At 49.9% G+C, this 22,411-nt stretch overlaps 9 protein-coding genes across 9 annotated transcripts; 6 read left to right on the top strand and 3 right to left on the bottom strand.

The window, feature by feature from the left end:
- Positions 1-382: 382 nt before the first annotated feature.
- Positions 383-1,428, top strand: CI109_104020 (uncharacterized protein; the record flags this gene model as incomplete). Its single annotated transcript, XM_032005250.1, has 4 exons — positions 383-463; positions 610-953; positions 1,254-1,329; positions 1,405-1,428. 4 exons carry the CDS (start codon positions 383-385, stop codon positions 1,426-1,428), a joined length of 525 nt encoding a protein of 174 aa, XP_031860484.1.
- A 488-nt stretch (positions 1,429-1,916) lies between these two features.
- CI109_104019 (uncharacterized protein) lies at positions 1,917-3,827 on the top strand (the record flags this gene model as incomplete). Its single annotated transcript, XM_065967411.1, has 7 exons — positions 1,917-2,161; positions 2,335-2,480; positions 2,623-2,762; positions 2,896-2,978; positions 3,164-3,271; positions 3,452-3,532; positions 3,653-3,827. The coding sequence occupies 7 exons, from the start codon at positions 1,917-1,919 to the stop codon at positions 3,825-3,827; spliced, it is 978 nt and encodes a 325-aa protein (XP_065823483.1).
- Positions 3,828-4,389: 562 nt separating this feature from the next.
- CI109_104018 (uncharacterized protein) lies at positions 4,390-9,192 on the bottom strand (the record flags this gene model as incomplete). Its single annotated transcript, XM_032005252.2, has 11 exons — positions 4,390-4,505; positions 4,561-4,950; positions 5,024-5,125; positions 5,197-5,304; positions 5,377-6,125; positions 6,180-6,475; positions 6,533-8,230; positions 8,290-8,436; positions 8,495-8,615; positions 8,717-9,103; positions 9,185-9,192. The coding sequence occupies 11 exons, from the start codon at positions 9,190-9,192 to the stop codon at positions 4,390-4,392; spliced, it is 4,122 nt and encodes a 1,373-aa protein (XP_031860486.2).
- A 2,270-nt stretch (positions 9,193-11,462) lies between these two features.
- Positions 11,463-12,499, top strand: CI109_104017 (uncharacterized protein; the record flags this gene model as incomplete). The annotated part of the gene is made up of 3 exons (XM_032005253.1): positions 11,463-11,860; positions 11,969-12,158; positions 12,251-12,499. The coding sequence occupies 3 exons, from the start codon at positions 11,463-11,465 to the stop codon at positions 12,497-12,499; spliced, it is 837 nt and encodes a 278-aa protein (XP_031860487.1).
- Positions 12,500-13,436: 937 nt separating this feature from the next.
- On the top strand, positions 13,437-14,768 carry CI109_104016 (uncharacterized protein; the record flags this gene model as incomplete). The annotated part of the gene is made up of 6 exons (XM_032005254.1): positions 13,437-13,701; positions 13,955-14,073; positions 14,212-14,328; positions 14,416-14,443; positions 14,524-14,603; positions 14,688-14,768. 6 exons carry the CDS (start codon positions 13,437-13,439, stop codon positions 14,766-14,768), a joined length of 690 nt encoding a protein of 229 aa, XP_031860488.1.
- A 356-nt stretch (positions 14,769-15,124) lies between these two features.
- On the bottom strand, positions 15,125-17,564 carry CI109_104015 (uncharacterized protein; the record flags this gene model as incomplete). The annotated part of the gene is made up of 11 exons (XM_032005255.1): positions 15,125-15,659; positions 15,719-15,801; positions 15,865-15,993; positions 16,052-16,134; positions 16,197-16,207; positions 16,276-16,309; positions 16,400-16,621; positions 16,699-16,815; positions 16,876-16,934; positions 17,004-17,333; positions 17,404-17,564. 11 exons carry the CDS (start codon positions 17,562-17,564, stop codon positions 15,125-15,127), a joined length of 1,764 nt encoding a protein of 587 aa, XP_031860489.1.
- Positions 17,565-17,838: 274 nt separating this feature from the next.
- CI109_104014 (uncharacterized protein) lies at positions 17,839-19,228 on the top strand (the record flags this gene model as incomplete). The annotated part of the gene is made up of 3 exons (XM_032005256.1): positions 17,839-17,916; positions 18,021-18,599; positions 18,671-19,228. 3 exons carry the CDS (start codon positions 17,839-17,841, stop codon positions 19,226-19,228), a joined length of 1,215 nt encoding a protein of 404 aa, XP_031860490.1.
- A 200-nt stretch (positions 19,229-19,428) lies between these two features.
- Positions 19,429-20,386, bottom strand: CI109_104013 (uncharacterized protein; the record flags this gene model as incomplete). The annotated part of the gene is made up of 4 exons (XM_032005257.1): positions 19,429-19,638; positions 19,846-20,097; positions 20,241-20,323; positions 20,380-20,386. 4 exons carry the CDS (start codon positions 20,384-20,386, stop codon positions 19,429-19,431), a joined length of 552 nt encoding a protein of 183 aa, XP_031860491.1.
- Positions 20,387-20,804: 418 nt separating this feature from the next.
- Positions 20,805-22,024, top strand: CI109_104012 (uncharacterized protein; the record flags this gene model as incomplete). Its single annotated transcript, XM_032005258.1, has 5 exons — positions 20,805-20,871; positions 20,956-21,030; positions 21,195-21,479; positions 21,536-21,703; positions 21,783-22,024. The coding sequence occupies 5 exons, from the start codon at positions 20,805-20,807 to the stop codon at positions 22,022-22,024; spliced, it is 837 nt and encodes a 278-aa protein (XP_031860492.1).
- Between the last annotated feature and the right edge of the window lie 387 nt (positions 22,025-22,411).

Genomic DNA, 22,411 nt, shown 5'->3' with positions numbered 1-22,411 from the left:
TCATTGTAAGAAAGACCAGGATTATGATGAGTGGTGAGATTGCACGAAAGGTCTCCTGTGGGTATGTTGAGCATGTGAGGAACGAGCGAACGTATGTCTATGTCAAAATTCCCATTATATTATGTTGTCATGTATGGAAGTGATTTGTACCACCCTTCCCCATCATCATCATCCGCCTCGAACGACCTATATTATTCTCATGATAGTAGAAAATCGCCACATTCATCGACGGGATCAATTTAATGGTCGCATACGATCAAACCCGTTCCGAGTGACCGCCCTACGCAACTCCAAGCGAGCGAGATATCTCTTTGCATTCGCTACAACTCTAGATTGGTCCAGCTAAAACTACCAGTATAATACCCTCGTCAAAACATCGATCATGGGCGCCAACCAATCTTCTCCCTCTGCTGCTGGACAGGAGCAGGTGATCTCTGCACCTGAGCCTTCGACATCTGTGCAGGTGAGTGTGACGAGGACAAGGAGGACCGACTGCTCTCATGTCTTGCACCTGTTCATCAATCATTATCACCATTCTCATACACAGACACAATCCCATCATCATACAAAAGCTAGACTGCTGACGGACTATGTCTTGCTTCAACGCAGTTCTCTCCCACGTTGATCGACCGACTCTCTCACCCACTTTCATCTACCCATTCTTCATCCTCCTCATCTTCTTCCTCTTCTTCATCGTCACCTGACGACGTCATCCGTCGTCGTCTGGCTGCTGAATCAGCTCATCTCCGATCCCAAGAAGCTGAGATCCTCTCTTCTATCTCCGCAGCACTCGAGAAAGAGAACTTGGACAAGGAGAAACCCGGTATGTCCTCCGAGGTTTTGGGTAGGGATATAGAGGAGATTAGAGAGAAAGTGGAGAGGATCAAGGAACGTAGAGGAAAAGTGGGAGAGGAAGTTAGTAAGGCAAGAGAAGGTGTGGAGAAGTGTTATTTGTGAGTATCAGCGTTGTGGTCCGTGGTGGTTGAGGTTGTGTTCGGTCGAGTAATCCTGAGATGAAGGGACTGTGGGGAGAAGCAGAAATAGTCATGCAAGGAAGGATCACTTCCGTTCCCTGTAGAGTATGGACGACGGGCTCTCGCTTGACAATCTATCACTCAGTGACTTGATGAACATAATGGCGGAAGTGAAACACCTTCAGAACGAGAAGAACGAGATTTGTGACGAGAAGGATCGGCGGGGAAGACAGGGAAGATGCAAAGAACACAGCTAACGATCTTCCGTCATCTCCACAGGACACACCCCGACAAACCCCTTGATTGCTGGAGAGAGGTCGAGTCGTTCAAGACCGAAGTCGCAAAGCTTGAGCAGGTGAGAGTGGACACTATCAACTTTTCTAAGCCCCCCGGGATGGTTTGGCCAAGATACTGATGGTACCACCACTAGGCCTTTGTCAAGTCTCTTCAATAGAATAGGAATACATGAGAATGCGTGGCTGCGTGGTTGCGGAGTGGGGCCGACCAATGCATATCGATAAGGGATAAAATTGAGATTGGAGGCTTTGGTCGTCAACCTCTGTGTATTTGTGTCAAACAATTGGAGATGTCGATCGTCTTGCACATCACTTCCTTTCTACCACTTCCCCCCCCCTCTGTTTCGATCGTTTGTTTCGGATCCGTTACTTCAACTATACCTTGTCGACGTTGTCGTGCCCCTAAATGTGCGTCCACAAAGGAAGCCACTTTGCTCGGCGTTTTCGCATCGATCGTCAAAGGAAGGTTGTCACTCCGTTATTCTAGTGGTGCGGTTGGAGCGCGGTGGTGCTGATCGTTCTATGTTTGCACTGCGACTCGTCTAGCCTGCTCTTTGTAAACCAATTCTTTCACGCTAACGACTTACTGACCTTCGATTCAACTCAAGCACGAAGTATTGCCCAACTGCCTCTTGACCAACACACCATGCGCAAAGATATTGGACCCTTCACGATCGATACCAAACCACCTTACAAACCATGGGACGGGAATCAAGCGACCATCCTCTTCTTTCCGGTTATCGGAGCATTTGTACTTACTCTGATATCGACATTGTCAAGTCCTATCATCCACGGATTGAGTGTGGTGGAAGTGAAAATGGGTGGTGGGCTTGCAGGGAGTGTGAAGCTTGGTGCTTGGGGATGGTGTGCGAATGGCGTCACAAATGTGACGTGAGTGATGTTCTATTTCTGACCGATCACCGTTCTCCTTCCAGTCTCCCAAACTCACAGGGCGAAGAGCGAGACCGCCTGCACGCCACTACGGGCAAAGTCATTCTGCGTGCGAGCGAATTGGGAAGTTCATGAGGTGCTGATCCTAATTTCGACCTTGTGTAACTTGATAGCGACCAATGCTCATCCCTCCGACCGTTCGGGGATTCCATGTCAATCCAACTTGGTCAACTGCCGTCACCCGTCCTCAGTCTGGTCGAGATCAGTGAGGCGATCCCAAAGTCGTTTTGGATAGGCAATGGGGTCATGCACCTACTTGGTGAGTGGCATTTGACTTGCACCGAGAAGGTGCCGAAGGGGATGCTTGCACATGAGGAGCACTCGTACCGCACGACTACACCTGCAGTCCCACTTGCCTCGTGAGACACTCACTCACCGCGGTTTTTGCTCTCACGATCCAGCATGCATCACCTTATGGTCAACGCTACTTTGGACCTTGGCCGTTTCTGGTAAATGGGACAAGAAGGAATTAGAAGCATACGACTGGACCCGATATGCATTTTATCAAGCGGCTGGAAGTGGGGTCTTCATCTGCATCGCCGTGAGTAAGACTGACTCGTCATTCCCATTTGTGTTACACTTGGCGAAGTCGGAACCTGCCTTGACAATCAATTACAGTATCTGCACTGACAAGGTAAATCTCGCTCTCGCTGGCGTTGCTGGTCGGATCGTAGTGGATTCTCGACTTGAATATGATCACGCGAATCAAGAACAAATCAATCAATGTTGACGGTGTCAAAGTCTCCGTCAAACCTGCGTAAGTGTCTACTCGTATTACAGTATCTCCTTGTCCAATTCGCACGATCCTCTCAACATCGCCATCCCCCACCGTTCCGCTTCGCTTCGTACAGCGTTCAGCGAAATCAAAGAGCTGTCCAATATTCCATACATACTGTACCATATTGAGACGAATACTGATACACTTTGTGTCACATTTCGCAGCGTCACAATTTGGTTGATGATGATAGCTTTCATGTTTTGTTTCGTTTCGTGCTTGACAAGGATTGTATGGGGTCGATACAGATCTCGTCCTCTGTGGACTATCAAAGGGTGAGTCGGAATTGATGTATCGTTCAGTACAGCGTCTTGTAATTTGGACAAACCAAGACCAGCCATCATCATTCATCCGCCCTATGATCGAGGCTCTTCTGCGACCCGGTAGATACTGTATGATAGTTGTATGCAGAAATACAGTAAAAATGCTTACTTGTTCGTGCTTCCACCCCACAGCCAAGGAAACGATTTCCTTCCAACTCCAACTCGAACTCCACCTTTCGCTGTTCCTACGGACGAAGATCTTCCTCCATCATGGTAAGTCCTTCCTTCCTTTGCTTACATTCCTCAATCTTTGCAATATATCTGTACCGAAATGTCCAATCATCTACTTTTTCCTATACGGTGCGATACTGACTTCTTCCCTTGCCATTCCAGGGAATCACTCAACATCAACGAGAAAGATATCAAGCAGGTCGTCGTGCAGACCGGGACTGACAAGTCCAGACGAGAGGACGTGCAGGGCCGTGTCGGTGCCGAAACACTTCCGCTTGGAAAGCATGATCAATTACATTCCCCACCTTCCATCGACAAACCTGGTTTTGCAGTATGATAAACACCTCCAACGCAATGCTGAACGAGTCAATGTACTATAGAAGCCAGTCTGTGACTTGTAGAGTTTGTGCAAATCCGACATCCACTATATCAGTACTCATGAAAATGACTCGCTGTATATGACATACCCTATGAGATATTTCATGCAGATTTCGCTACTCGTACAGTATATGCCCCCGGATTAGTTCACCCGCCCGCCCGTGCATGATGATCACTTGCGCGCATTCAATACTGTATGCTATGACATAACGTATGTTCTAAGAACTTCTTGATTACCAAAGCAATCAAATCAAATCGACAAAAATCCAAATCCCGCTCAGGAGGGAGTATCATACGGGCAAGGCTACGTGGTATCGAATGTCAAAAGTAGGGGTATAAATCATATCTATACTACAAAAGAATATGATAGGTCGGGGACATAAAGATCGGAAAGGAAACGGTTGACGAATTGGAGTATGATAGACTGATGTGAAACTCCCCTCATACGTACGACAACCTGGCCAGATTGTAATACAATAGACACGCCCCTTCCAGACAGACCTGCTTCTAGACCAGGGCAATCACTCCCTGTCCACAAAGACTTGTGGCGCGTTGTCGACCATCCATTGCACGCTGAGAGCTTTGCCGGCCATATCGCCAAACTCGCGATTTGGGTCAGCGGACCTCATAAGTGTAGCTATGAAACGTAAATCGTAAGCTAGGGTACAGATTGACCACAAGGCGACACTCACGTCCAAAGACCACGCCGAGATTCTGAGATGTCATAAGGTTGACGCTGCTCTGCGCAGTCACCCGATTCAGGTGAAGCATCAATGCCTTGAGGGTATTGTAATGCTCCTTCGGCAGCTCCTTCAACAATGCGCACAGGGCCGAGTGTTTGTTGTTCGTGTCTCGGATACTCGCTGCAGTCACAAAGCTCTCATGTAACGCGTGTGTCAGGAGAGGGTTCGGTAGACTCCTAAAGTACGTCTTCAAGACGGACGTCACGCTAGAGATGTCGTTGAATGACTCCACGTCGGCCAGATCGAACGAATCGTAATCTCCTCTTTCGAACAGCTGTGTGATCTGTTTGGATTGCGAAGAACCGCCCGTCTTTCGATAGATACCTTCGTACTCCATACCTACGGATTGTGACATATGTCAGCGAGTTCACTTGCGCAACTCAACCAAGCGGGCAACGGGAACAACACTCACCGACTGCTTCGACAGCACTGATGCATTTGGTGACGATAACGGGGACCGGGGTACCGTCCGCACTGACTTGCTCCGGTAGAGGGCGGCCGAACATTGATGGAGCTAAGATGGTAAGATCGAGTCAGCTCATCGTTGCGAAGGGCAAGCCAGATAAAGGGTTGGAAATGACTCACGTAAAGGTCCGTCCAATGCCTCGTTGTGGCTGTTATTGGCAATTCTGCTGCCTGTACAGCTCTTCGGCAGTTTCTCGACACATTTGGAGTGGCAAACGATGCCACAAGCTATGACACGAGTTGTCAGCACCTAACTTCCCATCCACACAGAAGCACATACGTGCATAGAGCCACACTCACAAGAACATTTGACCTCTTGCAATCCCCACATCTTCTCCTGACACAATTCACATCTTGTCAACCGCATCGTCGAGTGTTGTTGGAAAGTGTGATCCCTCATTCCGTACTCAGTCGTAGGTCTTTGCATCCCTCCTGCTCCGCCCCCCATACCTGCCATACCCAGACCTCCCAGACCACCCACTCCACCTGCGCCCATAACTCCTAGACCGACATTCCTATTACCGTTTTGCGGAAGATTGAGCGGTTTGGAGATCGAGGCTGAAACACCCGATACGTCAGGACCTTTCGAGGACTTGTACCATTTGAATCGTCTCGCTGGTGCCGCTTCAATAGGTTCAGGTTTCGTCACCTTCACCACTCGAGCGGTCTCTTCTGGGACTTCTTGCAGTGTAGCGGAAGTAGTGAGAGATGAAAGACTGGGTGATCCACTTGGGTGACTGCGTCCACCTTTGCTGAAGATTGTGGGCGGTCGTTGTCGCGAGATTGAATCTTGGACCGCTTCGGCTTGTCGAGATAGTTGAGCATTGAGTTCGGCAAGCTCTTCGTTCTTGGCTGCCAACGCAGCCGATTCTTCCAGGAACTGCTCTTTCGTCTCTCGCAGCTCGGCAATCTCGTGTTGAAGTGCTTCACGCTGGGCGGTGAGCGGCTCAAGCTCTTCTCGGTACTGTTCTTTGATCGTGTCAAGTCGATTGGTCAGCGATCGGCTTAGAGATGAAGCGCCATCGTCGATAGAAGCAGTCCCGTCGCCACTAAACCAACCCGTCAGCCAGCCTATCCACCTCTTTCTCACATTGTTCACTCACCTCTCTCGTCTCGCGTTCAGTTCCTCAATCTCCGCCAAAGACATATCTCGTTGCGCCCTTAACCTCGAGATATCTCTCTCTAGCCCCGTAAGACTGTTGGCCAAGTCATTACTCCTCCTTCGCATGTTCTCCTGCCTCCTTTCATCACCCGAGATGACGCTGAGTCTGGCCGTTTGCGAGTGGACTTGCGCTCGAAGACGTGTCACTTCCGCCTCAAGTTCACGACGGTGGGCTAGCTCTTTGTCGTACTCCTCCCCTGCCACTGTTAGGCCCTCACTATACTGTTGACTCGTGCGCTGGATGAACAAACCTCTGTCAGCGAGAGCCGCGAGTTTTTCCTGCGTGACACTTACCTTGGCCCCAGTGTACTTGTTTTTCAGACCGGCAATTGCGTCCCGTAGCTCTTCCACCTCCGCTATGACACCACTCAACACAGTGACGTCGACCTGTACGGTCTCCTCCTCTCGATGCTTGGCACCCGCTACGAGCTCCACGATGGAATGGAATGATCCGTCACCCCATCTCGATGTCACTGAGATAGTACTCTCCGCTGAAGGTTGTCGTACTCTCAACATCTGAGGGGTGGTCATCGAGTTATTCGGTGACAATCGAGATCTAGATGGGGACCGAGATGTGTCCTCAGTTGCCTCGACAGCGGAAGAGAGCATGTCCATTTGTGGACTTCGCGCTATCGACGGAGAGGTCGCCGCAAGAGGTGAAGTAGGCGAAGAAGGTCCGCTTGCTCCATCTGTGGCTCTGCCAGATGGACCTTTGCTACCGTTGGTCATGGGCTTTTGAGAAGAACCCTCGCCCTTCTTTGGTGATTGGTCGATGTTGTTCAGTATCAGAGCAAAGTCGGGATCAGAAAGCGAGAAAGACATGTGTGGGAGATCAGGGGCGTTCAATCGAGGGGTCACCATGGCGTTCTCGGCCAGTTGAGTGACGGAAGGCTGCTTGGCCGGCAAAGTCGGGACAGCTGTTTCTGGTCCGCTTTCGGTTGGTAGATTCTCGATATCGATGACAGTGAGTGGTCGTGATTTACCTGAAGACAACTGGTCTGGCAGGGAGCTGGTACGCGGAGGGGGGTGACTGGAATGGAGGTCAGGCGTGGCCGTGCGCGGAAGCGGACTTTGCTGACTCGAGCTTTGTCCTCCCGATGAGTTTTCTTTGAACGGGAAACTAGTGTTGGCGGCCCCTGGGGTCAAACTGGGTGAAGCGGGTCCCTGTTGAGCCTGTTGCTGAGCCTGTAGATCGGTGAAAGACGCTCGAAGTGGAGAGGGCGGTAAAGGTGCCATTCTCGGCTCAGCGTTGAACGTCGAGTTTTGCGCATCCATGTTGAAGGCCATAGCCGGATTGATAGATCGACGGCGCTCCGCCTTGCTTGTAGGTACATTGAGACCAACAGGACCTACACCCAGACCGACGTTCTGCGCTCTGGCTGAGGGACTGGTTGATAATGATGGTGACGACGCGCCAAGTGATTGTGAAGAACCAAGAGATGGGCTGATGATGTTTAGGGGTCGAGTTTGCGGGCTTCGTTCAGCCTCCAGCGATCGGCTATGTGGAACAGTACCTCGAGTACTGTCCGAAGGAGACGCGGGCAATGGCAAGTTCTCCGCCTCGATCAACTGCCTGCCTGCAGGCGAAGTCGATCTCGCGAGTGGTAGGTCCACGCTCAAATCTCTCTTCATCTCTCGACGCGTGTCCCGCTCAGCGTCTTCGAATGCGTCCGAAGGGTTCGGTGTACCTGTTCCGTTGTTATATGGTGTGTCCGGGAATCTGCCGGAATTGAAGGAGTTCGGGGTGGCAGATGGGGAACCGAGCGGTGACGCTCCGCTGAGTGACACGGAAGAGGGCATGCCGGGAGTTGAGTTGAGATAAATACCATTCGATGGGACAGGAGAAGCAGTGGATTGTCGAGGGTCATCATCCTGTCTCCTTTCGTCGCCCTTCTCGCGTCTTTCTCGCTCCTTCTCCTCTTTACGAGCTTGGCGTTGTCTCTTCGCTTCGGCATGTCGTCGACTACGTGCGACTCGTTCGTTGTGACATGCCTGGACAAAGTCATACGGATCAGCCCTGCTTTGTTTTCCATTCAAGTCGCGATACTTACCATGCAGTAGATGCCTTGACTGGTCTTTGCAAATACGAGCTCCTCTATCCTCCTCTTGCAGGTCCTACACGTGAAGCAGTGTGCGTGGTATGACTCATCTCCGGTCATGATCGCTTCTTCGGTAATCGCTTGCTTACATACGAAACACTAACATTGTTTCTAGTTCAGCTTGTGCGTTACGAGGCATGAAGCTGATTGAACATACCTGATACGAGCAGTTTCCGCAGACGGGGCTGCCATCTGACAGTAAGAGGAGATTGGTATCCGCCGACACCCTATCTTTGCACTTGGCGCATCTGAAACAATCAACGTGCCATAGTGAGGAGCTGTGAAGATAGCATCGATCAGTCAAATGTTGATGCTAAACTAACTCAATCCATTTGGGTTGGGAGGCGATACTCGCGCAGAAAGGGACGTGACTACTCACCCAAAGGCAACCACGACGCCGCCGCTTTCCTGATCGATCACATTGTGACAACCCCCACACTTGGCGTCCATCTCACCCAAATTCGGCAGACTGTCACCTGCGGTCTTCGCCTGACTGGTAGCTGCCGTTGGCGAGTGGGAGTGAAGGTGTTGATGCGAGGAGTGTGGATGAGAGTGACCATTTGTCTGGTGTTGCGTGGCGGTGGTGGGTGATGAAGTTCGAGGGGAAAGGACTGCAGGAGCAGAGGTAGATGGTTTAGGAGGTTGTTCGTGTGATAATGTTGATGATGATGCGGATGTGGGCACAGGAGTTTGGGGTTTGGAGGGAGGTTGGGCGGGCTGAGGCGTCGGGAAGTCGACCGTTGACATGGTGCCAGGTTCTCGTTGGCTGTGGATCTGTCAAGGGGAGGAAGGAACACGAACGCGTGGTGAGGGATGAACAGAGAAATCGCGATGGGATTCTTATGACGAGGACATGTAGTGTTGCTTTGCTATTGAGGTCGGTCGTTAAGATGAGATCAACGATATCCCCCAACTGTTTGTGAGACAGGCCGGAATGAAATGTGAGACACGAGCTGTTGATCGATTGCTTGCCCCTTTCGCTTGATGCTGTCCTTTGAATTGACCGCCTTCCCAGCTACGTCTATGTCCTTCACTGCTGTAGCGATGAGATGGTAATAACTGAAGAGTCGAATGAGGCAGTGACGCGTTGCCTTTTGTTTTTGTTGTATCAACTAAATCCAGAGGCGCGTGTTGTTGATAGAAGTTGAGCTCGGTCGTTGTTGGGTAGATGATGATTGCTCGTCCCGTGCTTCTCAGGGGCAAAGGAGGAAGTGAGAAAGATGGTCGCACTTCTCAGAGTGCTAGTTGATTTGTGTATAGTTGTTTTAGAGCAGATGCAGCGTTGCACAGCTAAGTGTCAAGCTGGTGTCGTTACGGATACGGACAGCGGCGGCCGAGTGTGCGGTAGAGAGAGAATGCCGCAGTGTTGTACCGAGCTGGTTGCAAGTGTGACCGGACGATTGACGGTGTTCTATTCTCCCTTCCTACGCCTCTCTAGCTGTATTCTAATCTAGTTGTGTTGGTATATCAAGCAAGTGAGTGTATATGTAGAGTCTAATACCAGCTGGAACAATAACAGCATCTCTCTCTCTCTCTCTCACTCTCCAACATCCATCACACATCACCGACGCGCTAAAACAAAAGAACAGAAAAAAAGGATCCGTGCAGTCGCGTTGAGAGGTAAAGGTGAAAAGGGGGAGGGTGAAATAAAGATGACGGTATAGATCAGGAAAAGCAGATTGGTACAGTCGAAACTTCAATTTCCATCAGACAGACTCGTTCGTATTCATCTCTTTGTTCCTTCTTTCTTGTCCGGTAGTCAATCATCTTTTATCATACGAATCCATCGTTCGTCGTGAAGGACAGATCTAGAATATCAGTTAGGTGAGTCGTATTTTCCTGCTTCCCAGAGGAGGACACAGGGATAAGATCGACGATGAACATACAAAACCCTGCTGAGCGATCTGAAATACGGTGCGACGAGGCATTTATATAATCATAACACACTGAAAATTCTGAGATCTTATCCCTGTCTTCTTCATCTTGTTACATGTCACTGTGGAAAGAAATTGGGCGCTGACGTGATTCGTTGTCGGTCAATAGCTTATCATACGTAGTTCACATCCCACGAGATCCGGTATATATGGCACTTCGACAAGGTTGTTTAGATAAAGATACCGATGTACCTGGTTACAGATCATACCCATCCAAAGAGCATCTGATCGAAGCCTTCTTCGGTACTATCCTAGATCCGTCACATTCACATGGCGACAAAAGCAGGATACACTGAGAGGGCATCTCTTACCAATGTCACAGACGCGTACTATAATGGTTCAGATTTTTCGTTAATGCGACTTCGTGCGCCCGTTCTCCATTCCATCCTTCGCTCCCTGTCAATACTGTGTATAGTCAATCTCTGTACAACGCCCTGTGCGACGGTCAGCGAATCAGAGATAGCTAGTCTTGCAGCTCGACCAATGGCACAGGTGCACTTTGGTTATCAAGCATTCAAAACCCCCGGTCTCTTCCTCTCTTTCTCTCTTGGCTCATCCGTACTTATCTGGTCAATTGAAACTTCTCTATCTCCCAAGTGTCCGCCATCTTCGTTTGCTAGCAGTGCACAGTGGTTGACTAGCGGCTGACTGGAGCAGACCTGACATCTCGCATATCCTACCGCCCTTTCCGCCCTCCACATCTCCCTTCGAGCGGTTAAGTGTGAGGTGATCAAGGTAGTCGATACATTCGATTGATCATGTACGACAAGCGGACACTTATTTTCGTCTATCAGAGCTGGTGCGAAAGGCGGCACTGGAGAAATGATCTGTTCAATGAAGGCGATTTTTTGGTATACACTTCCATCACAACATTCCCCCACAATGCATGAACTGTGTCTCAATCACCCCTGTGACGACGTACGTTGAGCTGCACGGCAGTCATACTATCTGGTTCAGACTTTTGATGCATGTGCTGGATACAGACGCTCAAAGCCACAGACAAGCCTAAAGACGGTACGTTTGCGCCACACTCGCGTCAGCGCACGGTTTCGTAACCGTCTCATTTCAATTTGTCCCTCCACATTCAACATCCACCGTTTACTCCATTCCTACATATCATTCAAATCCTTGTTTTACCATCAGGACCAAGTAGCCTTCCGATCGCTTAACGAAGTGGTATAACGACTCACGATGAACGACCCTCTTTCACCGCTCACTGTCCCGCCTCCAAGATATCTGCTCGAATCAGATAGTTCCGACGAAGAAGGTCAAGGTGCTTATCCGTCCACCTCGACTTCCCGAGGATCAAAGTCACAACCTTTACCACCCCAAATCTCCATAATTCTCCCTGAGGCGGGCGAAGTAGAAGAGCTTGTTATCGGACTAGGACAAGCAGGGAGGTACATCACTCGATCCTCGGGCAAGGTCGAACCCGAGGGAGAAGTGAGAGTCGATGGGAGAGTCGTAGGAAGGGGATTGAAGGGTGAGGAGGGGGTATTAGTTCTAGGTCTGGATGAGAGCGAATTGGGATATGAAGCAATCTGGGAGCTGGCAGAGAAGTTGATCGATAAAGTCAAAGCAAAAAGATGGTATGTGACCCATTCTTCCCTTGCCGCATGTGCACTGCTTCATAGCATAAAGACGAGCCGTTTCAAGCGCATTATGGTCTGTCATCGCTGATATGTGCCTCTACGCAGGACTGTTATCACGTCATACGTACCTTCAATGTACATTCCCTCTCGATCTGAACGATCAAGTAGAAGTCTAGTGGAAGCACCTATACGATACCTCTCCTCAACTACTGGAGACGAGTCGAAAACAGACGGTGCGAGCAAGTTTGATGCCCCGAATTACCTTACGGGTCTAGCAGCGGCTCTAACAGCTCTGGTGAGTCCAACGTTCTCGACCGTTGACGCAAATCGATCACATCGCTCTTGCGATGTCGCTCCCGCACCATAGCTGACGTAGATACCGCACAGTCCGCTCATCCTTCATCCCCCTCCATTGACATTACAACTCTCTCCCTGCCACTTCCTCTATCCTCTCTTTCGGTCCAACGATTGTCTGCATCTCTCCAAACTTTCTCCCCCTTGCTGGCGATTCAAGTTGGCGCGAAGAACAGGATCAAGTGGACTGAGGATGATGACGAGCCGTACGCTGCACCTGGTATGGGCAAAGTGAGAGGGACCAAGAGGGGTGTAGGAGAGGCTGCGAGCATGTACACGTAGTGGGATTGTCGTGATATGTATGCATCTTCTGAATAAATCCCCTTCTGTGATTTATGGTTACCTCCAAGTTTACAACGACTGCCTGACATCGGCGTAACAATAGCTAACGCAAGCAGTCCAGACGGCGCTGCTTTTCCGTCGGAAAGCCAGCGGGCACGCGGTGTGCCTGATTTCCATCTTTCTGCTGTTCGATTGTGATTTCCGATCGATAAGATCAAATGGTAGTATGACGTTTGCATCTCCGATCTTTACGAGGTGGTTGCGATAATCTATTCACAGGTTGATTAGTAACGATGAGGGATGAGGGCTATCGTATCGATGGGACTATGTATGCCTTTGATCGTTGGCTATCTTTCGAGCTCAGCTTGATCGATGTCGGTCGGCGGTGATTGGAAAACCTTTGGATGAGAGTTGGATTTCAAACAAGTATATTATCCCACGAACAAGCTGCCATTGCTTCTCCATGTTTGGCCTGATCATCATCTTAGAGCAGTGACCATACTCGGACAGTCCGATTACCAGTGTACCATACACGTACACGTGCTCACCAATCGCTCCTCACTCCACTCCACTCCAAACCTGCCCGATCTTCACCTCCCCCCATCGCTATCTCAGACCCCTTCATCTGATGTCATCGAGCGGTGGACGTAGTTCGACCCTCACCCTCTCCAACAGCTTACATATAACAAGTCACACACCATCCACACGTCCATTATTGCCCAAATCCCAGATCAGTCATTTGACTCTCCCACCGCCATTAGTCTCTCGAGGTCAAGAACAACGTTCAATCGCAAGTCCAATCGCTACTTCACCTCATACATTGAAAACACAACGTCGATCATTATTATCCCATCTTCGATCAAATCAGATCAATAACCAGCATACTCAACTCTTCTCCACCGCCACCCAAAACCGAAACACCACCACCACAACCACCATGTCCGCCACCTCTGATATCCCCTCGATCATCCTCGAGACACGTCGTGCCGCTTCCGGCGTGACAGGCGAATCTGTCGAACCTCGTCAAGTCCTACCTACGGAAGATATGGAACCCAACCCTTCCAAATCGATACCTCTTCCGCCTAACAGACAGAAATTGATAGATGATGTGATTGCGCTGTATAGCTGTCAACCGACCGTGGAGAGAGTGGCGAGGTATGCACCAGCTTGTGTTTATGATGATCAGTTTGTGTATGCGAACGGTGAGTGGTCGTGCAGTCCTCCCGTGGTCTGTTTCGGAACAGGTGGCCTGGGGTGTTGGGAGAGGAAGTGTACCGCTCAGCATACAATAATACAAACTCTTTAAGACGCAAAGACGCACGAGTTTGAGAAGGTTCAGAAGAAAGCGTGAACTCGTTTTGTGGTGGAGTTTGTGATGGAGGGAGAGACCGAAGCTGGAGACCGAATCCACATGAACGCTGACCAAACGTTGCTCTGCTTCTCTCCTACCCTTAGACCGATACAAGATGGCAGGACAATGGTTCGGTCTTCCCAAACTGTTCCCCAAATCTGAAAATCTCGGATACGAAATAACCAAGAACGACGATACCTTGATCCAATTCAAGAACAAGCAGGTGAGTCCTGCTCATCCACTAAGTTACGACACGACTGGTCCACATCATCCCACGCTGCCTCCCCGTTCCTTATCTCTACCCCCTTTTCCGTTCAAGATACTTTGTTTAGGTTACTGATTGTTTCATGCACACTTATAGCGATGGTCTTTCCACCTCATCTCGAAACAAGCGACAATCAACGCGCTTGTCAGTATCGTCCTTGACCCAGCTACGAAAGATAGTGATTTCCCTCTCATCCTGTATCACAAGGATCAGGTGAGTGGTGGACCAGTACCGCGTCGTGATGTGTCTGCGCGGCGCAGGATGGAATCGGAAGGCTGATCATTAATTTGACCACAATAGGCAAACGAGAAGGATTACAGCCATGAAGGTGAGCTATACGCCCTTCCTGCTCTTCTACCTCTTTTGACGGCCTTGCTGATCATGGCGTATCCACCTTACCCCTGATAGGCTTCGGATTCAAATTCAAGAAATTCCAAGCGGACACCGTAATGAAGCTCATGTCTGACAAAGAAGTCCAGTATTTCAAGGTTTGTCCCGCCATTTACTATGTACAGCTTTAACGTCCGTTTGAGTTTTGCGGTGCTGACCATTTCTCGTGGTTGTACTTTTAGGGCGACGAGAATGCTACTAAGGAGCCGGTGAAAAAGTATGGCAGTGGGACAGCTCAAGCGCCCATGGCTGAGAATGTGTAATGGCCTATCCATCTGAAAGTGGAAAGTCGTGTCTCGTTTTGTTGAAACAAGTATAGAGTGATTTGTAAAGTATGTATGGTGCTCTTTGAAGATTAATATCACATGCACTGTTAAAGTGACAAAGCTTCTGCAAATGCGCAAAGTGTGAGGCGCTTCGCAATTCGATAAAAAGTCTAATTGTACATGCTACAACGTTCAAAGTGGACTAGGTATTGCTAGTATTGCTATGCGAAGACTGAAGTTACTCGTGATATGCCGACATACTCCTTAGCGCCACCGTGAAGTGCTCCACAGGTTTCTCAGCCTGACTCAACTCCCTCTTCTTAACAAACGATGTCCAAACTACCTTCCTTCACCTACGCTCTCACAACAGTACTCCTGATCTCCTTCCTCCTCTCTCTCTCCGCTCTACTCAGGACCTCACCGCCTGTGAACGCCAATACTTGATATTGGGTATACTTCGACAGACCTCCCAGATTCACCCTGAAGTAATTAAGTGTCTTCGTCGTAGACAGACTTGTGGTTGTCGTCACGCCGCCTCCGGAAGAATTTTTCTTCATCTTCTTCCTTACCCATCCCGAGGGAGTGATCTCTTCGTCACTCAGAACAAAAGAGTCGCCCCCCGTTCCTCCTCCCCTCGGGTGGTTTAGCCCGTTATGGTCGGAAGACAAGTCAGGGGAATCAGTCTCGACGATCTCCGCTCGACCATTGGTGAATGGCGGCGAGAAGGGCATCGCTTCGTGTGTGGTTTGCGAGGATCGTTTGCGCAACATACCGTGAGGTGGAGGTGGGACAGGGGCAGGGGCAGTCTCCGCTTGCGGTGGAGGAGCCTTTGCACGTTGGGTCACCAGTTCAACAAGTCCCGCACTACGGATATCCTTCGGCATGGTTCTATGAATTCGTCAGCTGTACACCTGTTGGCTTACGTGGAAGGTACGAAAGTAGCTCACCGACCCGGATCAAGAAGGAGGAGATTGACATCGCCTCTTCCGTTTTCTTCGTACCCAATGATCGTCCGTGAATGGCCAAAGTGCTATGATTGGCAGTCTCGTCAGGTATGGTTGGTTTCAGTCATTTCAAACCATAACTATCTCACCTGAAGGATCAGAGGGAACTTATTGGAGACCCGCACTGCATCCCCTCTGCCTGCGCCACCATCGCCTGAGCGCATAAGGACATCAAACGCAGATCGGTCCTGAGGGTGTTTCTCATTGTCTTCTTCGGACTGCAAACGAAGACAGTCAATCAAGTTCTTCCTCGTCAAAAAGTGACAAAACACATACAAAGTACGCTTTCACCCATTGTTGCAAAGCTATATGGGCTGTTCGAAGGCTGGATTTGCCCTCTACCGGTTTGGGAAAGTCGTCTGCATTATCGCTCGGAGTCAGCTCCAGTCTCTTAAGAGGATTGAGGATTTGGGTAGCTCACAAATCTCGCATCTATAGCAGATTCGGCATGGCGAGTCAGCTTGAGGGCGCATAATTGTGATAGACCGCTGGTGACTTACGGGATCCCTTTGTAGGTAAACATCGCGTACAAGTCTACCAACGAATCTCCATTAGCAACTCTCGTTCACCGAACTCTTGTATTCCTGTGTGATCAGACTGAGCAAGAAGACAAAGCCGACTCACCTGACGGGCCGATCCATTTCCTGGTTCCCAGAACCTTCCCTTTAAGCTGTGCCCTGCCCTCTGGATCATATCCTTCTTTCCAAGCCTCTTCCAACCACCCTTGTACTCTTCGAACTCCTGGTTCCGCGCCGTTATGTTCCCTCGCGAAGAGGGGTCGATATGCTGGTATTGAGAGAAGAGCAGAGAGACACATCAAGGCATTTCGATAACCACATCCCCAACCTGTTTGCCGTTAGGATCCGTAAGTCGGAATGATGTCTTTCTTGATGATTGCAAGAGACACATGGGAGTCGACTCACCCATGTCGAATGCCCAGACACCTTTGATATGCACTGTATCTCGCGATAGGACAGCCCGTCGAGTGATACTTTGGTGTGCCGCGTTTCGCAGTGTGGACGCAAGAACGGATACGACTCCTATTCCCATCCACTCAGCTCGGCTTAGTGCCTCGTCGACGCTGTAAAAGTCCAGCTTACCGGGAGAGAAGTTGTTTGGTACATCGCTTGCTTTGGTTGTACCAGATATCGGATCCCACCTAAATGCAATAACGTTCTGGTCAGCTAAAAATTATTGCCAGGCCAAGTGCATGAGTCTCATAGCTGACCATTTATCCCCCTTGTCGACCTTCTTTCCTACCCAATCTGTCCAACCACCAGGTTTAGCAGGCCCATCCCATTCTTCCTCAACTTTCCAATCTTCATCTGCCCTTCTCTGACTCTCCATGTTGGCATAATCGTAATCATCCTCCATATCATATATCTCATAGTCGTCTTCGAATTGATGTGAGTCGGCGGAGTCTACGTCCTGTTGTTCTTTTGAGCTACGTGGATCGGACGTTGTATCGAGGCATGAGTTGAGATGGGTGGACGACTCGGCTGGAGTTAGGTATGATAGGGGAAAGGAGCATATTGGGCATGTGTCAAGGGTACCCTCACTATCAAGAAAGCATAAGGTAGTTCATCAGCTTACTAGGCGATATCTGCACATTGGGAAGCTGTGCTCACTTGCCACCGTCCATCGCCATCGGACTATCTCTCAAGCTCGAGCTCGAAGCTGGTCTTGACGGACCAGCAAATCCTCCTCCGTCGAAGTGCGCATTGACATGATGCTCGAACGCTTTGTCATCTGCGTTCTGATCTTCTCCACATACCGGACACGTTGGCATCGTCGTTTGATAAATGAGGTAGAGTACTTTGAAAGATGTAAATAGAAATGCTATACACTTTGCTCTTCTGTCCATCCTCCACCCCAGCGTCGAAGCTGCGATATTGCGGGGCACCGTTCATACTTCGGCTTTCTTTGGGAATTTTGATTCCGTACGACTTCGCGAATTCGAGATTCTCATCCACACTCACTCCAGTCATCGACATCATCTCATCATTGTAGTCGATCAAATCACCTTTTCCCGTTACACAAACCGAAATCATACCAGTTGCATAATGTCCGACACTCGATCTGAGGCAGAACAGGAACTGAACACTGTCACGATGACTGCTGATCTCGAAGACAGCTTGGGCGTGAGTTTGGCTTTAGGGTGTCGATCATTGGCTGGGTCGTCATCATCGACACCACCTTTCAGCTGAAGAAGAATGAACTCATTTTGTGTATTTGTCTCTCTTAGTCTGCCCTCGAAACATCATTCAATATCCCTACTGCTTCTTCCAAACCCTCTCAGTTCGTTCCCGACGAGATCCCTTCCAACCCCACCGGACCTGCTGCTACCGCCATCCCCAACGAAGTACCAGGTATGGACGAGTGGAAGGACACTTACGAGCACTACCTCGAAGAATGGCATGCCGAGTCTGCCGTAGCTAGGGAGAAGGCTGAGAAGACACGTAAGCGGATCGAAGACGAACGTGCTGCCGAAGCAAAGGCTGCTCAGGATAAAGTTACAGCTGAGAAGAAGAAGAAGCAAGATGAGGAGAAGAAGAAGAGGGATCAAGAGAGATTGAAGAGAGAACTGGAGGAAGAGATGGAAGAGGGAAGTAAGAAGAGACATGGGAAAAGCGCAGAGAGGGAGAAGAAAGTGAAAGAGGCGTGGGAACTGGTCAAAGGAGGAGAGAGTTCGGAAGCTGCTTCGACAGCTGTGAAGCAAGGTGCAGGTGTCTCGGCAGATACAGATGGAAGAGGTGTCACCGAGGCGGATATCGCAGGGGGACAAGCCATCCCCACCGGACATCACAAGAAACCTATTCAGCCTGTAAGTGGATGAGGACCCCTGGTACTTGTCGAGAACTGAGCGCAAAAACTGAACCTCCCGTGCTTTCGCAGACCGCCTACGACCCTACTACCTCGCAAGACCCCATCCCACCCGTCATGCAAGATGCCAAATCTCCCGCTCCCATCTCTGGTCCCACCGACTCTACCACCCTATCTCGACACTCTGGCACCTCGCAAGCATGGGAAGAGATCTCCGGTCCTTCATCCTCCGCAACGGGATCCGGAAGCGGTGAGGAGGTCTCCCCTCCTCGATCAACAGCTTCAAACGATCTCGTCAACGTCCCTTCAAAGTCTGCTGCAGGTGGTAGCGGCGGTGAACACCCATCTCCACCTTCTCAACCACCATCGTTGACACTGTCAATCTTCACCATGCCTTCTCATTTGACAATCTCACGAGTGGTCGCCGTGCTAGGTATCAACCTTGTTCTTCCATTCATCAACGGTGTGATGCTTGGTTTCGGTGAGATTTTTGCTCGAGAGGTCGTCAGGGTCGGAAAAGCGGTTTGGAGAGGTGAGAGAGCCTTGTTCAATGCTTGGGGTAACAGAGGACAAGGATTGGGAGGAAGAGGATCAACTGGTGTAGGATTGAGCGGTAGCGGTGGTTTCTAAGTTTGGGTGATAGAGAGGGCTATGTCCAGTCACGGTATACAAAATATGCAGTACAATGTCGCATGATTCCGTTTGATGACAGTCCTTGGGTATAATAATATATGTATGGTGAGAATCGTAAAAGTCATCAAGCAGTCCGCCCAGCCACTACTCCCTTCCCCTTCTCAAGCCGTCGGGTACTCTGTATAAGCACTTTCGCCCTACCGCGCAGCCAACTTCCCAACCAACCAATCCATACCCTCAAACAACCCCAGCCCCGTCAATGCACTGCATCCCATGATCTGCCATTCTCTCTCGCGTAGATCTGTCAGACCAAGGGCTTCTGATACTTGAGCAGGTGTTAGACGACCTTGGGCAACGGGGAGGTCTTGTTTGTTGGCGAGGACGAGGAGGAGAGACGTTTTCAGTTCCTACGTGCGGTATGGGTGTTAGCGCAAGCTGTGACAATGGGAGTATGATGTGTGATGCATTTCAGATCTGGATCCCGAACCATCGAGATCCAAAAATACACCGATTGGAGGTCGAAAGAGATAAGAACACATGTTCTTTCTCGTCGACACGACAATCGAAGATAGGAGATAGGAGATAGGAGAGAGAGCTAAAGCATTCCGACCCACCTCGTCCGCTACGAGCTTCATCAATTCCGTTTTGACCATCCCCAACCTCGCCGAATCGCTCGAATCAATAACTAGGATGATCGCCTCTGTCCCTTGGAAATATTGTGACCAGGAAGAACGTAATGAAGTTTGACCGCCAATGTCAATAAGACCGAATCGAACACCTTTGTAGTCGTATATCTCGTGGTTGGAACCTACTGTCGGAGCGGAGGCAACGACGGATCCCATCGTTATTCGGTAGAGTATTGTTGACTGGGTAGAGGAGAAGGAGGAGCAGGAGTGTATTTGTGTTTGGATTGATAGAGTCGAGATAGCCATCGAGGCGAGGAGAGCAAGGGAAGGAATATGTGTTAGCTTATACTTCTCCGACAAACTCTACGTCTCACTGGACCCACCTTCCCCGCATTGTCCAGACCCAGAATCAACACCTTCGTCTCCCGCTTCGCGAACAATCTCGACCAGAGCGTTGAGAATGTGACTAGGGTGAGTGAGGTGAGCTAACGCCTAAAACGCAACACGCATGATTCAACTCACCTCCCATCGTGTCTTATGTTTTTATATTTCCTGTTCGTCAAAGGTGATGTCCATGCATGTCTTCTTGTCACGACCACTCGTCGCGTCTTACTACCTTAAGCTTGTATTTGCACTTGATTGTGAACATCTTCCCCCACGTTAACCCCACATTCCTTTCCACGTGGCTTTTTAGCATAACGCCGCAAATTTCCGATCTTTCGCTGGATTTTGCACTCGCTCTAAGTTACAGACTTTCAATGGAATTCATAGCAGCAGCAGTAGTAGTATAGCATTGAACAACAATATCAGCAGTAGTATTAGTAGTCAGTGCTTCACTCATCTACCTCGCAACCTCGAAGCTCGATTGACAAAGTAAACCACCGATAGATTCGGCGGACTAGAAACGGTATAGGACAAATCAAGAGTTATAAGAAGGAAATTTCAAAATGAGCGGACGAGGTGGATTCTCAAGAGGAGGTGGGGGTGATAGAGGTGGACGAGGTGGTTTCAGAGGTGAGTGATCACTCGTCAGCTGTACCATTAATCGAACTCGATCGAGGAGAATGATAGCTGATGTCATGCTCGGCTTTGTTCCAGGCGGCGGCGGCGGCAGAGGTGGCGGTCGTGGTGGATTTGGACAAAGAGATTTCGGACCTCCCGAGAGTGTGCTTGGTGGGTGTATTTCACGAATGGGCACAAGGTGTAGCAGGGCGATGTACTGATGCGAGTCAACTATCTTGTCCTCCCTCCCTTGTGTGACTCATATCGACTATCATGGCCTAATTCTTGTCCCTCGCCCTTCCCTCAACTATCATTTGTGTGCGTGCACCTCGCAGAGATCGGATCATTCCTTCACCCTGTCGAATCAGAAATGCTCTGTTCCCTCGTGACACCCACCAAAATCCCATACTTCAACGCACCCATCTACCTCCAAAACAAAACCCAAATCGGCAAAGTCGACGAGATCTTGGGTCCCATCAACGAGGTTTATTTCACGGTAAAGATGGATTCTGGAATGTTGGCAACGAGTTTCAAGAAGGAGGACAAGGTTTATATCTCTGGAGAGAAATTGTTGCCGATAGAGAGGTTCTTGCCAAAGCCAAAGACAGCAGGTGGTAAGGGTGAGTCAAAGAGCGATTCGATATGCGTCAGCACTAGCTATCAACTTCCACGACAGTTGGGTCTGAGTGGGTTCTGGACAATTTGCTAACGATTTGTATCTCTTCTCCCTTACTTCTTGCCCACTCACCTTCCGGTCTCTCATCACAACCTACATCGATCGCCGCTCTGTTCGATGCTCGTTCATGCTCTGCCTTGTACACTGCTTTCTGCTCAACAGTCGAGAGTGAGTAGTCTTCCTTCACTTTCGCATCACACCTAGACCGTTAGTCATTTACCCGTACTGATCCCCTGTCTCCTCGCAGAACGAGGCGGTGCCCGTGGTGGTGGTCGAGGAGCTCCCCGAGGCGGTGGTCGAGGTGGACCTCCCGGTCGTGGTGGACGAGGAGGTTTCGCCCCTCGTGGTGGTCGAGGTGGATTCAGCTCGCGAGGCGGTCCTCCCGGTGCTGGCGGTCGAGGTGGATTTGGTGGTGGAGGGTTTAGCGGCGGTCGTGGTGCGCCGAGAGGTGGTAGAGGTGGTTTCGGTGGACGAGGTAGAGGGCAATAGTTGTTCTTTACTGCTTGGTTCGGTCGCGTTGGGTTTCGGTCAGATAGAGCGAGAGGATATATGTATGATTTATTCCTTCTCCAGGGATGGGGATCAAACGAGGAGCACTTTGAGTTTAAGAACAGATCTACCACTTGGCTACAAAATCTAGTCTGGCAATGTGAGACGGAGGTGCATATTGCACTTCGATTTGTGTACTCGGTTTGGTCACCATTGTCGTGCTTCCCGCTCGGGCAAACCACAGCTCCAGACAACCCGTACGGCCGAGCACATCCACTGACCTTCGATCTCATGTGTAACGACGTCCAGCAGTCACCCCGCAACACATATTGATATAGATGAAATGCATGACAGACACCATAAAAACATTGGTCGGTCCACCTCACA

Source organism: Kwoniella shandongensis, chromosome 7 (genome assembly GCF_008629635.2).
Source record: "Kwoniella shandongensis chromosome 7, complete sequence".
NCBI lineage: Eukaryota > Fungi > Basidiomycota > Tremellomycetes > Tremellales > Cryptococcaceae > Kwoniella > Kwoniella shandongensis.
Note: the sequence above shows the minus strand (reverse complement) of the source record. Positions and strands in the feature narration are given on the sequence as shown.